Genomic DNA, 17,961 nt, shown 5'->3' on the forward strand with positions numbered 1-17,961 from the left:
AGAGAGAGAGAGAGAGAGAGAGAGAGAGAGAGAGAGAGAGAGAGAGAGAGAGAGCGCATAGAGAGAGACACAAAAAAGACCAACACGCACACACACACACACACACACACACACCTTTACAGAGAGCGTGTTGGCTACTATCCCGTCCACTGTGCTCTCAGTGAAAGGGTCAAAGTGTTTGTCCGGCCGCCTCATAAACTCAGGTTTGAGTCTGAAGCCACATTTCCCATTGTATTCGTACATGCCCAGGTTCAACTGCATGGACAGATCTATGGAGTGAGGACAGAATCACAAAAGTTTATTTAGGTGAGTCGTCAACACTGAAATAAAACAAACTTTAAAACGCATTATTTATTATTATCTACTTATCATGCATTGAAATAATGAAGGTGTGAGGGAATAAAGGATTTACACGATTAAACTCACCGATGGTTTGGAAGTTGAGAGCCACCAGCTGACAGCCGGCGTTCCAGAAGAGTTGAGGGTTGTAGTTGGATGAATCCACTCGGGTGCCTTTAGGGTAGATCCTGCTCAGCTGCACTTTGTTGTACCTGAACGGAGCTGGTTGAGGAAAACGCTGCACGACCTGCGTTATAAAGCACAGCTGGTACTGTGACTACTACTAACTACTAATTACTTCTGAATAGTCGACTATTTGATCTAAGGAGCCTGATTCGACTGACAATCTCTCAATCGAAGCGTCGCAGTGATGTGAAAATGTGGTGGTGAAATAAAAGATCATTCATAAATAATAAAATGGATATTCCAAATTGAACAGAAGGGGATGAATCAAAGACTCAACCAATCAGATTTGACAAAGTAAATTATTTTTCTTCTTCTACCTCTACTTGTATTACAACTGTAAAACTAGAATTACTAACACTTTCCTGTTAGAAACGCTCTAATTCATCATTACCCTCGACCATTAAACCCACCACTGTTATGTCATCTGCGTCTCTTTAAGTATGCAGATGACATGGAAATGTTCAAGGGTAATGATGAATTAGAGCGTTCGTACATTAATCTCATCAGCAATCTATTGACATGGTGTCACGAGAGAGTTTCGCTCGTAAAGACTAACAGGACCGAGGAACTCGTTGTCAAATATAAGGGTTGGCAACGGCCAACGTGCCGACCAATTACAACTGAGGACGCAGCTGTAGAGAGAGTAGGTCGTTTTATATATTTAGAAATGATTTGAGACACCAACTTAAATCTTAATGAACACACGTGTTTAAGAAACGAAATAGCTTTGACGTGAGCGAAGAAGTCCTGAGAACAACACATGCCGGTGCAGAAATTTAGGGGCTCGGAGCAAAAGCAAGCTCACAAAAAAAACCCTGCCAGCAAGACTATACGGAGACAGCTGGTGGAGCTGTACACTAACAGTTTATTTGATTAATGAATTAAAAAAAACATCAACGGATCTTTTATTACATTATCTGTCACCTTACTAAACAAATGGCAAATAAATTTTTAACATTTTAGCACTTTCATCCCAACCCTTCGGCACACTTATTATTCATTTATTGTTTTTTTTTTATATATCTCAGGTATTCTAACTCTCGGCAGACAGAGTTCTTCAGTGTACGTATGTCTGTGAAGCCAAAGACAAAGTTCTCTGCAAGTGGACAATAAAGATGTCTTTTCGGACAAGATGAACTATATGAGTGGAGTGATGAAGCGCAGACTGACATAAGGAATACAATAAGAAGTAATGCAGTACGTGCACTGCAGAATTTAAACGTGAACGCAGATAACATTCAAACACTGCGAGTATATTTAGTAGCACAAACCACTGCTTCAGTAAAACTCAGAAGGATACTCCACAAACTCCACAGGAGATTTGGTCAGCTGCTCCAAAGCTTTGGTCTCCACGAAGGACGACATCTGGTAGCTGCGATTGATCTCTGTGGGCGGAGATTGAAGACTTCATTTCTACGGCGCTGATGTGCGGAGTTGCCATTTACGTTTAAAAGGTTGTTTTCCAATATTACTAACAAAGATATTAAGCATGTTCATTTTGCAAACACATGTCTTCAGCTAAGTCTTACATACTTTTGGAAGCCTCGAAGCTGTTGAACTTGACTGGCTGGATGTAGGTGACCAGGTTGGACATCTCCTCTGTGGCAAACGCCTCACTGCCTGCTGTTCCCTGTACATGAAAAAATGCTTATAAACTTGTGAAAAAATGCAATTAAGAGATTTCAAAAGAGCCCTATGATTCAAGACTTTGGAGACGCATCAGCAGAAATAAAATGCAGTACCAAATATGTACACTAGAGGGCAGTATCAGCTCATGGGAGGCAAGTACTGCACACTGAGCTGTAAATCTCCATTATAACTAGTATTTAAACTGACTGCTGAGTGTCACTTTCAAAATACGCACCTCATCCATTGAGCCCTTCTTACAGTCGTCATCATCATCATCTTCATCCTCACTTTCTGCCTCCACCTCACCTGAAACACGAGTCACAAATATGGCCACAGATAAGACACGATAATTAAAGCGTAATGAGCCAAATTAACATTTCCACATACTCAATGCAAAAAATGTTGGACAGACTATTGAGCATGTCTTACTCTGGGATCAGTTTCCTCCATTACATCTACAGCAAGAACATGAACGCATTTTACACGGACTGGTCCCAAGCCACCGAGCTCAGGGTGATATTGTTTTGGTTGAGCTGACCCATCCCCCTGCGCCCACATAATGAGAGATCTACCAGCGATTTCCCACTGAATCTGAGGTCCCACCGACTGAGGAGATTCATTTTAGCAGAGTAATGGCCGAACTGACCCCCAGCGTCTCTATGAGAGCTCTGCTACAGCTCTCCTGCAGAATCTGAGGTCATGTACTATGTGTGACTCACCGATAGACTTTCTGCCCTGCGGCCTCAGGCTGAGCTCGGCACACTCCGGCTGCTGCGAGGAATCTGCCATCTCCTCTTTGGTTGAGCCTGTGAGGAAGAACCAGTCATCAGCAACAAACACGCATCCTACAACCCTATAGGTCAAACTAAAGCCTCTGTTAGCATTTAGTCTACTGTCACGCAGCACAGTGTGTCATGTGACTGTGCATGCTGTATTTAATTATAATTAATTACTGTACATGAATCGTAATTAACCAAAGTGCTTCATAACCAGGAAACATCAAAAGACTGTAAATGAACAACAAGTGAATGCCCTCCACACTTTTCAAAATTCTATTTATTTTATTAACTTCTAATAAAATCTATTAAAGCAATGATCTGTTATTAGCCAGCCGACACAATTCAGATGAGGGAAGAAGAGAGGAGTCCATACTGACACACTCATACGTCCTTCATACTGAAATACCTCACATCATTAAACTGTTAAGCTGTATCAAAAATATCAATAAAACCTCAAGTTTAGTGCATTAATAATACAGAAATTCAGGCCATCTTTCTTGTGGAAGACACAAAGACTTTTTTTAAATGAATGCATCATTTTCTAGGTTACTATAATGTATGTAAATAAATAGTTTTGAAAAGCTACAGATGTCATTGTGCCCCACTTCTGAACGCAAACCTACTCCACCGATGGGCGACTGTCTCAATGCACACCAGTTAAAAAGGGGTCGAAACACTCGTGCTGCTTATTTACTGACACCAGGGGGCAGTGTGTGTCAGAGTAACAATGAAGCTTGCGGCTCAGCTCCCCAAACAAAACTAAAGGTGATTGATTGCAATAATTTACAACTGCATGAATCAATACTGGGAAATATAAAATACAAAAGAAGAAGCATGCATGTACACACACACACACACACACACACACACACACACACACACACACACACACACACACACACACACACAGAAAGGACACATATGAAGTGTAGCCAGCAACAATACAGACATGAACGATTAAGGGAAACTAAAACCAGAGAGTAGCTGTGAAAATATATAAAAATCCATATATTGAGATGTATAAAAGTTCTACTGGACACTGCTAGATGGTGTTTAAGATGCCCCAGCGACCGGCAGTGAATGCGCCTGACAGGCAGTGAATGCAGCAGCCAATAATACCGTCAGCTGATGGAGAGGGCCATGAAAATGATGAATGATAAACAATAGCACTGTTTCGCTCCAGAGATTCGGTTTCTGGACAGGATGGAGGTGCTGGCCCGTATTACGGATGGACAGATGGTCAGGCTGCTTTTTTACATCTGAAACACCATAACTCAACGGCCCCTGTGAGACTTGATGGCTCTGTTTGTGTGCGTGCAGTACCTGCGCTGGGGGAGGAGGGCTCACACACACTGGAGGAATCGCTGTAGGTGTTGGAAACCTGCTCCGACAGCTTCTTCTTGGTGCTTCCGTCCGTCTTGTGGTGTTTCTTCTTGTTCTTCACCAGGATCTTCCCCATCAGCTCCATCGGGCTCGGTAGAGGCACGCCGGACTCCAGCTGCTCGGGGGGAAGAAAGCGGCAGACACAGAGAGGTCATTAAAAATGATAATACGGTCATCTAAATAAAGAAAGACAGAGGGAGTTCATGAGGATAAAATTAAGCTTTGTATGTTTGTATGATCTGGATGGAGGGACAGGGAAATGTGGGATTTGTTTTGGTGACAAGCGCTCTGACAAATGTTTCAATGCAAGAAACATTCTAATACAAATGAGGATTGCTCAATCACAGCCCTATATTAGAACAGTTTGGAGACAAATTAGCTAATTACAGGAAGGAAATACTACAGTTGTTTACTCGAATGACTCATTCACATTGTAAATTCATGGCAATTAAAAACAACAAAAAAAAAATCTCATTCTGTTCAAAATGTTTGGAGGAAGATTCTGCTGAGCAGAGCTTGTTAGTGACCGCGAGGATTGTCCCCGAGCATTACAAAATCTGTTGATGTAACAGCTCAAAAGTTTACACTTTCAACACTAAAACCAGCTTCCTGGGCGTTAAACCCAAACATTCGCCCTCTCAAGGGAGCTGGCAAGAAGTAGGAAGATCTCTGATTTATTTATGGGGAACACTGCTTTGGGATCACAGTGTTTAGAGATATTAATAATGCATTATGTGATGTTGCATACACACACACACACACACACACACACACATCAGTTCACAGCCAACGGAGTTTACAACTGTGAACAAAACTTTATTTTTTTACTTCTCAGTTGTAACAGTGATCAAACTTAAGCCACTTTCCCAGCAGCCGCACACGTCCATCTACAGCTTTCTACTGCGGTGGTTGGGAAGTGATAAAACATGACGATAGACGTCCTGTTTGCCATGGCTTCACTCAAACTGTTCCTCTTAAATGGAACCGGTTCAACGCTGGCTGTGGCACGTAATCTTGACTGCACAGCGCTAAACCTGTTTGACTGAACTACAATTTACTTGGATGGATTCAATTAAGCTCCCCAAATCCCCAGAGGTCTTTTCTGCTCAGCTGTACAAAGGGAGTGAAGAGAGGCCATCGACAGAGCGGATAATGCTTAAACACACATCTGGCAAGTGGTGGAATGTAACTAAGTTCAATCAAGTACTGTACTTCAGTTTTGAGTATTTTCTACTTTATGCCACTAAATCTATGTCACAGCTTTTCTTATTAGATTTGTGTATTTGTGTGGCATAAATGCAGTTAATTGGCTCCAACTAGGACAGTAAAAGTCATAATGATTCAATAATACAATATATAATGATATAACACTCACAGGAGTCATTTTCTGCTAAATTTGTACTTTTACTTTTGATACTACAATTACATTTTGCCAATAATAATTCTGAATTCTCCTGGTTTCATTTTGAATGCAGAACTTTTCCTATTTTTACGTTGAGGTAATGCTACGAATGCCTATTTATTTACAAGTAATAGTACTTTTATGTAACAGATCTTTAATCGTCTTTGTGTTTCAGCTGGTTGTGCATCCTCTGATTGTTTCTGGCCGCCTCCAGCAGACCCGTCAGGTCATGGTTCACTTTTATGGAAACTTGAACCTGTGTATCATTGCAAAGCCCAGACAGCACAGACCTTTCCATTTGGAATTACAGGGCTCAATAATAAGGATTGCCTGGAGCGAGTAAAATGCAACGCCGGGCTTGTAAATCTAGCAACTCAAGTGGTAAAAAATAATGAAACACATAATTTCTTTCGGAGTTGATGAGTTGAGCATTTCAAGTATCCTGTAAACAGGAGTTTAATTGGGTGGCGTGAGAGAATGTGGGCAAAACTAAAGATTAATTTACTTAAATAAAGATTAAACATGGCAATTAACTTTAGTCTTTGCTGTTATTTGATAACCTGGCAAGTAAAAATTGAGATTGAGAAAGTGAAAACAAACATTGTTGTTGAACCCTGTAAGTGTTGTTAATCTTCTTGTTTGAATAATTGCATGTTATAATATAAGTAGAAGACTTTTAATTAAAGGTGTATCATCCCAAACGTGTGGAAGGTTGTTGTCCTGCTAGCTACGCTAGCTGCAGCATCTCATGCTTCCTCTTGTGCCCACATTATTCTCAATCCCGCCTGCTTTCTGCGTGCGAGTACATCTCGTCTTGCCAGTTCTGGTACGTCTGCACCTTAAAACTAAGCCTCAACAAAACTGCAAGACAAATAGCTTTATTTCTGAACATATTTCTTTTTTTTTTTTCAGCAGTTATAATGAATCTGTTTTGGCCATACAGCTGTCATCAACATAATGAATGCAGTGATGAGAGCCATATAACAAACGAGGAAATATGTTCACGGTGAATCCAATTTTTAAGTAATTTCAGCAATTTTTTTTTTGTGGAAAGAGCAGACTGTTCTCAGTTTAATTGAAAAAAACAAACAAATACTCTCTCCTATTCACCACGAATGACAGTTTTGTGGAGAGCAGATAAATGGGGGGGAGCTTGAATTTCTCAGAAAGCTGTAATCCTCTTTATTCTCACCTACAGCTAAGCCGAAACCAATCGAGCTATATTACCCTATCTGCCCCGATGGACTAACGGAGCTGATATCCCATTTGATACGCTGAACACACGCCGGTCTCAATGCCAGAGGGGAGTGGTTGTCATTGCACTCACCTTTCCCAGTTATTACATGCTCAGTGGTAGAAATCTGATTCCTCAACAGCTCTTTCTCTCTCTCTCTCTCTGACTCTCTCTCTCTCTCTCTGACTCTCCCTCAGTGTCTTTCTCCTCATATCTCGCTCCTTCTTTCCTCAGCCACTCCATTCGAAAGGCTTCCCCCAGATAATACTACAGTGTCAAAATCCAGTCAGAAGCCTGCTGGGAACTTAAGCTGCTCCACAGTGTTATATCAACAGGGACAAGGCATCCCGGGCGAGTAACGTGCAAAGGGGGTATGTTAAAGCACACGTGTGTGCAAAATTGTCCATGTGCCGCGTTTTCATGCGTGCTTCCCCAGACACTACGAGATTAGCGCACGCGCTCGAGAGTTTGTGCGACAAGTGTCTAACATTTGCCTCACCAAAAGTGCCTGCGTCATTACACACAAAGACGCCTGTGGGAAAAAAAAAAAAAAAAAAAGAGTTTGGCCACAAAGAGACAAAGCAAGCTTTTGACTGGTAGCCATGGCAACAGAGGAGAGACAGATAGGTGGCTGCCAAGAGAAAAGCCGCGTTAGGATTACGGCGTAAAACACTTCCATTCCATCCTGCACGGCTGTCGTCTGCGGTCTCTCCCGCGATAACAAGCAGGGGAATAACAATGAATGCCGGGTGACGAACTAAAAGTTGGCTTCCGTGGCACGTAAATAGCCACAGGTATGTATGTGTGTGTGTGTGTGTGTGTGTGTGTGTGACTGAAAATGAGAATGAAAACTGGAGAGAGAGAGAGAGAGAGAGAGAGAGAGAGAGAGAGAGAGAGAGAGGTAAAGTCCAAAAGGCCAACTTGTAGCGTGCCAGCAGCGACAGACAGAGGAAGGACAGCAGCAACACATTGTGCCAGGTGCTGGAGGACATGTCGATATGTTGCTGTCTGTGAGACAGATGCAGAGGGAGAGAGGACACAAATAAAGGGAAAGAGCAGTAGTATGCGAGCAAAGGAATGAACATATATGTCGAGGCCCCTGAATGTACACGTGTAGCATGCCGGGCAGCGGTGTTCAAGGACACGTCTTTCGGTGCACTCATCTGTGTGATAACATCCGGTGAATATCCTCACTGCTGGCCATGTCGCATGCATCCGTGTGTGCGTGTAAGAGGGAGAGAGAGAGAGAGAGAGAGAGAGAGAGAGACCCCGCAAGTGTGGATGTATGTGTGAGCAAATGTGTGTTGGAGCATCTTGTGTACTTACAGGATATTTCTCCAGAGGTTCAGTCAGTAGCGCGTCTCCGAATATTGACCGGCAGTACTCTGCCATCTTAGCCTGCTGCTTCGGTCTGGGAGTCATCACAGATGGAAACACACACACACACACACACACACACACACCATCATGGTTTGTCTACTGAATAACAAAACACACTGAATGTTACTCCTAAGAAGCCCCTTGGAGCCATTAGAGGACAGGACAACCAATGAGAGCTTTCTCCCCAAGAGATGTTTACGCAGCTGATGCACACAAAATGGCTGCTCGGCGCCTATCGATGTTGACCCATCCAATGACAGACAGTGCTGATCAACGAGGTCGACACTCGTCCTGTGTACTTACGAGTCCACGTGGTTCTCAAAAGACAGGATGATAGGGAAGGGCGAGGTCTTGAAGGCACACTCTGATATCGCCTCGATCACCTCCTAAAAAACACAAAAGAAGAAGAATTGATAATATATCTATAAAGTATGTGGAATACACACACTCCTAAGGGCAGAATGTTGTTATTGTTATTTGAGTAATGTAATGTGCATCAAAAACAATGAATGTCAGTTAGTTTATGTGATAATATGGATAAAATAAAGCATTTGTAAAACTCTCTCCAGAATCACATCCCTTTACAATGATATGGTTTCCTTTTTATTTCCTAGAATGGCTTTACCCCAGAGAATACGCCCAAACCTTTTGACATCAAGAAGAGAGCAAGAGTGATAAGATAGTAATAAATTACACTCCGCCTTCCTCCAAATGCAACATGTTATCTGGCTGCGTGGTGCGTCGCGGCTGCTGATGCTGGAGGAATCATACGTGCGTCTCACTGTATGTGTGTGCAGGATGTTAACACTGCGGTTCTCTTTCTGGTTAATAATGTGAAAGGAAATCCGGTTCAGTTTATCGCAAATTTCGATGTGCTCAGCCATTCACGTCACGCAAAACCTTCAGCGTGGATAACGGGAGCCGAGCCGTGAAGCGGTGTCACTGCTCGACTCCGGCGGAGACAAGCTCAACATCTGATATCGGGTTTCTGAGCCGCTGATTGTCTAAGTCAATTACACCATCATTAACAACGGTGTCAGTTCAGTTAATGCATTCATTTCCATTCGCTCCGTCTCCTCCAGTTAAAATCAGCCCGCTCCATCTGTAGCTCTCTTCCATCGTCTAGGACTCAAAACTCTTTTTGCATCTCACTCTCAGGGTAATTCCATTAAGCTAGTTCTACTTCTTTTGTTACTCTCATTAGAACATCAATCAATCCACCCACCTCGTTCTTTCTTTTCCCTCCTCACACCTCCTCTGCCCTTAGATTTTCACACTTTCCTCCTGCTAGGAATGCATTTTTCTCTCTTTTTCTCCTCATCTCCTGGGACTTCTATTAAGCGCCCCTCAGCACTTTGTTTTGGGCCCTTCAGTGAGTCCCTGTCCTTTACGATTTGCCATCTGCTGAAAACATGACCCACTTTTGGTTCATCCCAATTTGTATCCAGCTTTGCTTTCCCCATTCTTACTTTCATCTTCAGTGTCTGCCTCTGAATCGGTCTGTGTTTACATATTTAAGCTTGAATCCTTCAAATGTTCATGAACTCAAACTCCATTTTTGATACTAGTTATGGTGAGCGCTTATTCCACAATTAAAAAAAACCCCACTGTATTTACATTCACAGATGCTTGCATGTAATCCAGCGCTATGCTATCTCATTGATAATTCTTTTTACATTGTGTCAGAGCTGTATTAAGTTACTGCTCATGCAAAGGGAACATTTCCTACTATCACTGCTTCACAATAAAGGTGTTCAACAAGTGACACGGGTCGGCTTGTTTTAGTGAAGCAGTCACACTAAATGCCATGTGTTTGTCACAGCAGTTGGTAAAAAACGTCAACGTGTTTCATTTTCAGCGTGTTTTTTTTTGTCAGCTGGGATCGGCTCGACACTGCCATGACTCTGGAATGAAAAGTGAKCGGTTCAGGCCAAAGTCGGCCCCCAATAAGGTTTAGTCCGTCAGATGTTTCKAGCTAAAAAAATAATAATTACAATATAAATCATTTTTTATGCTGTTTTAATTTTTTGGGAGGTAAAGATGCTCTTTAAATATGTAGCTGTTAATTATTTATCGTAAACTGAGGCAGACTGACACTTTGTGCAGGAAGTCAGTGTGGCAGAAACAAAAAGGCATTTCAATTCTGTAAACTTAATACATAAAAGGTGGGACTCTGGCTCACCATTAAGCTTATGTTTTGGCCACCTTTGGGGGAAAAAGTTTGGGCAGCCCTGCTGGAAGCGGTTACTGATAATGATATTTTCATTTTGGCACAGGAGTAATAGAACAAGAAGGAACAGCCGCTTAAGCTGTTAGATGAAGAGTTGAAGGTGAAGAGAGATGAAGGTGACGGGCTTCACTCTGCTATGCCATGCTGTTACGTGGAAAACTATTTGCCCCGCCTGCAGCATGAAGTCAGATCCCTGTTGCAATTATTAATGGCTGATTATTATTATTAAAACAATGTGAGTTTTAATAGTAAACGGATACATCACTTGTTCTTCTTTTGTATTTATGACAAAAAGTAGCTTCTCGAGGAGTGTTGGCTGTAGTATTTAACTGCACTTGCTGTTATGGTGTCAACAAATAAATAGCATTACAATTTCAATACAGAAAGTTAACCATCTACAGTATAAAGATTCCATGTTTGAAGATGCAGATGTTCACATAGGTGGCTGCCAACACACTTGCATGTAACCTTAAAGTTTGCACTACGAGGAAAAATAATTGATATAAAATGTAATCAACAGGAAATAAAGATGCAACCTATTTTAATTCTAAAATATCTAAAACCACAAATGAAGTAAAACACAGAAAGTTGTGGGTGTTGGCCCAACACAAATATGGATCAGTATTAAATGCAGTAAGTGGATCATGTGTACAACATGTGGATTACAGCATCCGTCCATCCTCTTTACCCAGAAGCCCCCTCTCCATCTGTAGCGAAAGACATTAAAATGTGCAGATTAATCTGCTCTCCTTGTGTTACCTTGAAGGAGATTTCAGTTGTCATGGTGAAGCCGTGAGTGATGACCGGCTCTTCTTCTGTGGTGCGACCCTTCCAGCAGTCCAGTTCAATGCAGCGGCACCCGGACAGGAGGACCTGCTTGTACATCTCGACTGAAGAGTTCCCTGCGAGCTGGCCGGCTGCACTCCGCACGTAAGCGAGCGAACACACATAAACACAGCACTTCAGGTAAATGTTCTATTGATCCCTAAAGAACCAGGACGCCTACAGAACCCCCCCCCCCTCCCCCTTTCAAGAGCTCATTAACCGCATCACCTGCTAGCATACAGTAGAAACAATACAACTGGAATTATCTGAAGCAGGCAAATCTCATCGTCACCCTGTCACCATTAGCGAAGCAATTATCTCTTCACATTAGCAGCATGCTTTTCCTGCAGCGCGGCTGGGACTTCGTCAACGTGAGAGGCAGATCTGTGTTCTCACTTCATCTGGCATCAATCATTCCCGCCATTTTATTTTTTCAGTCCTTTCCTACATTTTTCCTCTCACTCGTTCTTTCTCTTCTTTTGATAGACAACCTTGTCCAAACCCCTCGGGGCAAACACATTCTTTACTAACTGAGGTCGTGTGTTGTTCACTGCATAAAACATTGCTTTAAGTTAGCAGGATGGAAATACATCAGCACAAGCTGCTGTCAGTCTCATTATGTTGTGGGGATCTTTATTATAAAGTTGTACACAAACACTGCAAGGACAGAAATGGATTCTGTATTGCCGTACCTACCTATGATAATAATAACACAATTTCCCTATCAAAATACATAATGAAAAACTGTGTTTGTGAGGAGAGAATCAAGGACCTGTTGTTTGTTTTTCTCATTTCTTCATTTCGCAGGCCACGAGTCCGCCCTGTTACAAAAATTCAATTTTTTCCCTCGCTGTAGAAATTTGATCCACTTGAAAGATTCAATGCTCTGCAGTTCCCCTCAGAATAGATTTGAATAGATGAATTCTAATATCCATTGAGGAGAAAATGGCCTCTGCATAAAGCCTGCCATGCTTGTGCAGGAGCCAGTTACTGTGACTACCAAGTCCAAAGAAATATTTAACTCATGAATATCAATGAATTGAGTATCATGGCATGACTTGATTGGATAACCTCTAGAGAGGTAACACAAGAAAAGCGGGCCTGATGTGCACAGGCGCGTTTGATTGACTGACCTGCGAGGCATGAAGTCGGGGGTATTCACTTAAGAAACCAAAATGATATTTCTAAATGAACGAGTGATCCGTCCATGTGTAGAAGAATAAATGATGCACGAGTGCAATCAGTCAGTAAAAATGGGGTCGAGTATATGTGAGCGTACCTGTGAGGTATGTGTTGTGTGAGGAGTTGATGAAATAGTGGGGGAGGGGAAGGGTCATGTCTTCGCTCTGGTCCAGCTTCTCAGGGGGCATGATGCTGTTCTCCTCCCCATTCAGATACCTGGCAAAGCCTTCCACCGAGATCTGACCTGCACGAACAAAACACAGCACAGGTGAGTCAAAATGATGTAGTCCAGACTCCTTCGGCACCAAAAAAACTCTAAATCCTGTAACTAAGGGGTTAAAGGATAAGTCCAATGATATTATTTGTGTTTCTTATTGATAATAAATCCAAACGGAAATACCAAAAGCAACACTGAATTTACCTCATAACAAGCATTCTCAAATATTGGGGACTGCAGTTTATTTTGACATAAATGCACTATTTCTTCTATTCTGAGAAATGTACTACAATGCCCTGCTGTTTAAAACAGTCATGAATGGAATGAATGGGGATGGGGCCAGAGACAGGCTTTGGAAGTCGTAAATGTATCGGCAGACACACTAACACGTTGTTAGTTTTGATCTTTTCATGGGATTTGTTGGCAACATCAATCACATAGAATATTGCCAGCATTATTATTTACACTATACAACCAAAACATGCTGCATGGCATATGGTGGTGCACAACTATGTGCCATTTCTAAAGGAAGAAGATTTTCCCTGTGAAATAAAACATGTACCGCGGGGAACAGTCTTGGAAAAAAAGAGAGTATTTTTGAGTGTTTGTGTGTACACATTATACTGCGTACACACACTGCAGGTATATTTAAATGAGCAGTCGGAAGACTGTGTTCAAATGTTTTCCAAGGTTACATTACAATAACGTTCATAATCACTAATTAATATTGAGATTACATTAGTGGTTTAATTTAGCCGGAATCCTAATTCGCTGTTTGCCGAAAGCCTTTGTGGTTAATCCTTCAAGCCTGTACCTCAGTGTTTCAGTTTCTTACATTTTACTGTGGGTGTATACTGTTATTAGCATTCATTCGAAATCTTAAAGTCTTGGTGGATAAATGCATAAAAAATCTCCTGTTTTCACAGTTCACATTACAAACCGGATCTTCTAAATTGCAGGCTCCACTAAGCATTCTGCCCATAATTCAGCCGTACGGTACGGGGATCTGAAGAAGCTGAACTGCTCTTGACGTTTTTCTTGTTCTGACTGTATGTCAAGCTCACTCAAGTTAAGCGTTTGCCTTTATGCTGTCATTGCTGAGCTCATGTCTCCTCTCAACGTGCTCGAGAAAGCAAATAACGCTGAATAAATAAGTAATAAGCAGCAGAAGAAGAGCTCCAGTCATTCAGACACAAGATAAAAAATATTTCCATACACATTACCATACACGTCACACACACCACACCTGCGTGGATTACACTTTGTACAACACATAGCAAGCGCTCATAGCGAAACCAAAACATTCCTCCACCCACACACACACACACACACACACCCACCCACACACACACACTTGAAGGAATGCTAAATATGCTAAGTGATGCAAGCTCGACGGGTGCAGCAGGTCCCTCCGGCCGTTTTATGCTAATTAATGCGGTGCCGCCCTCTGCAGAGTTGCTGGACTAATTAAGGCTGGCTGCTGTCTTTGACATGTGAGACCAGTCGCACTGAGCGTCTTGACTCCCCCGCTGACTGCCGGGACCTCCCTTCACCAGGCGGAGGCTATACTCATACTTAACCTCTGTACCGCTCGCACTCACACAGACACAGAGTTTTCCAACAGTTCCCAAGACATTTGTGGGCCAATCAGGGAAAATAGGTGTTAACATGGCTGGGATTAAAGGTGCCCCTGAGCGAGAACCTACAGGTTATTCTAAAGGTGGAGATTGATCTCAAAGGAAGCGAGTATAAAAGGATACATGTGTGGCTTTTGGCCAAAATAAGGACTGAGCTGAGAGGAAAACTGTAATGTAAAAGTATTCTAAATTTAAAGGTGATTTTTAATTTGCTTTTTTGACTTAATTGACCTATTGTCATTAACTTAGTTTAGTTTGTTTCATGTTATATGTTGAAGTTCCCTGCCTCTTTTTTTCCAGGCGCCGAGTGAAGCCGATGCAGAAGTGTCTTAAAACTTGCATTCTCTCTCCTGACCAGCAGGGGGCGACTCCTCTGGTTGCAAAAACAAGTCTGATTGTATAGAAGTCTATGAGAAAATGACTCTACTTCTCTCTTGATTTATTACCTCAGTAAACATTGTGAACATGAGGTTATGGTCTCAATCTCTAGTTTCAAGTCTTGATGTTCATTTAGTAAATGATGGCCCCATTTAAAGTCAAATAGACCATAATGCTTTAGGGCGGGATAATTGGTTTGTTGCTGCTGTTTGCGTTCCTCCTGATGCAAATTTAAAAAATGCAAAAAAAAATTGTTTTGTTTTGTGTTTTTATTTTTATTGTGTAGCAAATTGGCTAAAACAGCATTTTGTTGTGAATGCCTGTGTTGCATGATGACAATTAATGATCATGGAAACCTTGACACAAGATTGGCTTGCCAGTGTTGCACGCTCACGTGCACTAAAATCAAGTCCGGACGGCCCGGCTATGTCAACAAAGCCAGGAGAAGCTCTAATCAGTCTCTGCTCAGGTAGAGATCACTCCATCTTTGTAGTTTATTTGTTTCTTTGTCAACAGTAAGTAGTTGTTTGCTGCTACTGTATATTAATGCATTGAATCCCTTATATTGCACGTTTATTGATAACCTGTGAGATTAAAGTGGACACAAACTGACAAATTCTGACAAAGGGCCTACTCTCTGCAACCAGGGAAGATAAATATGATAAGCCACCATGCAGTCTTGAAGGAAGACACTTTAAGCGTCTCGTTTCATTTAGAATTCTATCTGCATTCAAACAATGAAGGAACGTTTGAGCGAGCACAGGCTAAAGCAGTGAAAGACAATGATGGAGCGCTAAAGAGATGAATGGAAGGTTTAATATTCACAAAATCAAAGCTGGAAAGGGATAATGAAAAAGTGCAACAAATCAAAGCGAGTAGAGAAGACAAACGAAGAGTTTTTTTTTTTCCAATTCCTCGTGCTAAATCACACAGGCTATTTTTAGGGAGACGTAAGGTAAAGGAACCCAATCCATTTTCTCTGCGATCTACTAGCACATGCTTAGTATGCACAAGGTGTATTTCTATATGCACGAGTGTCCTTGAGAGAGGAAAAAGTGTGAGCGAGTGTTTGCGAAGGTAGCATGTGGAGCTCTGGACCCCTCTGCAGAGCAGATGGCAGCACTTCCTCCGGCTAAATAAATACTTCACACGGGGAAATCTGTCACTGGGACAGAGAAGGGCACGCTTCCAGAGAGCCTGGGACAGGCTGAACTCACAACATCACAGTACGAGCACATCGCTGTGATCAGAGTCAAACGCCCGAATGTCCAACGGGATATTTCAATGCGGTTAAAAAAATGATTTGATCTAATTTAGGCATCCGTGATTAATTGTTGTCCCACTTTAAAAAAAAAAAAGGTAAAGTATGTACTTTAGGAGGACAGACTATTGAAGCACTCATGCTCTGCTTGAGCCAGTTCAGGGTCAATTTAGTTTCAGTGTAATCACTAATAAAATGTGCAAATGTGATTGGCATAGTAATGATCCACTGAACAGGTCTTTAGATAAACAGCCTCTCCTGGCACCAACAATTAGCATTTTTTAATTTGAAAGCAGAACCTTCATTTAATAATAGCCTCCAGATTATTTGTTTGCTCTCCAAATATTTTGTAAATATATATTAAACCATTTATTAACTACAGACCTGCAGCGTGGTGACAAAGGTTTTTCATGAATGCGGGTAAATAACCCAATGATCCTACTGTAGATAGAGCAGTGCTCACTGTGACTGCGAAACATTTTACAAATCAAGTGGCACAATGTGATATCGTTAAACTCATGTAGTATTGATCGGCTGGACACAAATATCATGTAATCAATAAGTCCTATTTGTTTAAATGTTTGTGCACACAGATCTAATCTTTAGATAAGAACAACATTAATACGAGTGGTCCTGACTACACCTCTTTCGTACCGTTTTTTGGTGCTTTCTAGGCCATGAAGGAGGAATAAACTGACACTGGGTAAGTATAAACTAATCAATTATGCACCACTTTCCATTATTTTCAAAATGGTTCAGCTTTACAAAATGGAAAAAAAACACCCCGGTGATTTGCTTGAGAATCAACAGACTGTGGTCACCCACTTTGGCACGCTCATAACTTCGGTTTCCAGCAGAGATCCCATTTGAATTGGCACACAGCCGACCTCGGTGCCCGATATCTGGAGTGAGATGTTCTCCAGTTTTGGCAGCTCTCTGCGTTCACCGACTCTTCAGCACGACACAATGCACAACGTGTCCAGGAGTGTTGGATGCTCTGCGCTCATCCATCTCGGTAGTGAATTATTCCAGAGCACTGATTGACGCTCCAACACGTGCATCCTTACTTTCATCATTATTGTTTTGATGTTAAGTTTTAACACGTAGAGAGATGACACTATACCTGCAGACGAGACACGTGCAAATGGGGGCCAACATGATAAGGCCCCCCCCCCCCCATGGAACGGCAGATTAAAGTACAGCTTAAACTAAAGAGATATAACGTGCTAGTTATGGAGCTTTAGAGGTGCCAGTAGGCGAGCTTTGTTGCCTTTGGACAGAGCGAGGCTGGCTGTCTCCACCTGTCTCCAGTCTTTATGCTATGCTAAGCTAACTGGCTGTAGTTTTTTATTAGAAAAACGGATATGAGAGCGGTGTCAAACTTCTCCTCTAACTGTCGAAAGCGAAGAAGCATATTTCCCAAAATGTCAACCTACAGTTTGGCTTTAAGTTGCAGTGCACTGAGCTCTCTCAGTCACCAAGGCTGCTCTTATTGGGACTGTCCTCCACCAAAGAAGTTCTTAGTTGACCAACACTCTTTCTGACTAATTGATTAGTCAATTTAATCGACAGATCTGCAAGTTTCTCCACAAAGAATCACACAAAAGCACCAAGGGGGCAGCCCCTCTTAGTCTTCCACCAATCAAATCATTGGTCTGTGCGCATTTTATGAATCTAATATGTTTTGGTTTTTTTTGCCAAGATTTGTGAATTACACTACGAACAAAACAGGAGCAGTCAAGAGGAAGATGTATACGACTCCCTGACATGTTAACACACTTGAATCTACACATTTGTGTTCAACAGTGCCAATTAGGTTCTCTGCTGCACTCCGTTTGTCACTTGCTCTTTTCTTCAAGTTCTCATGAAGCGCAAACACACACCAGCATCTCCCCCCCC

At 42.0% G+C, this 17,961-nt stretch overlaps 1 protein-coding gene across 5 annotated transcripts in view; it reads right to left on the reverse strand.

Moving 5' to 3' along the window:
* plcb1l (phospholipase C beta 1-like) overlaps positions 1–17,961 on the reverse strand; it is a 95,664-nt gene that overhangs the window by 19,424 nt on the left and 58,279 nt on the right. For all 5 annotated transcript variants that reach the window (XM_031865940.1, XM_031865936.1, XM_031865937.1 and 2 more), the window contains 11 exons: positions 12,667–12,813; positions 11,322–11,479; positions 8,636–8,718; positions 8,279–8,363; positions 4,257–4,431; positions 2,874–2,960; positions 2,390–2,460; positions 2,059–2,155; positions 1,826–1,910; positions 427–551; positions 115–269 (listed from right to left, as the gene is read on the reverse strand). In XM_031865940.1, the coding sequence (XP_031721800.1) occupies positions 115–269; positions 427–551; positions 1,826–1,910; positions 2,059–2,155; positions 2,390–2,460; positions 2,874–2,960; positions 4,257–4,431; positions 8,279–8,363; positions 8,636–8,718; positions 11,322–11,479; positions 12,667–12,813 (1,268 nt within the window). The remainder of the gene's footprint in view (positions 1–114; positions 270–426; positions 552–1,825; positions 1,911–2,058; positions 2,156–2,389; positions 2,461–2,873; positions 2,961–4,256; positions 4,432–8,278; positions 8,364–8,635; positions 8,719–11,321; positions 11,480–12,666; positions 12,814–17,961) is intronic.

This window comes from Anarrhichthys ocellatus, unplaced genomic scaffold (assembly GCF_004355925.1).
Source record: "Anarrhichthys ocellatus isolate YVR2014 unplaced genomic scaffold, GSC_Weel_1.0 scaffold34, whole genome shotgun sequence".
Classification (NCBI taxonomy): domain Eukaryota; kingdom Metazoa; phylum Chordata; class Actinopteri; order Perciformes; family Anarhichadidae; genus Anarrhichthys; species Anarrhichthys ocellatus.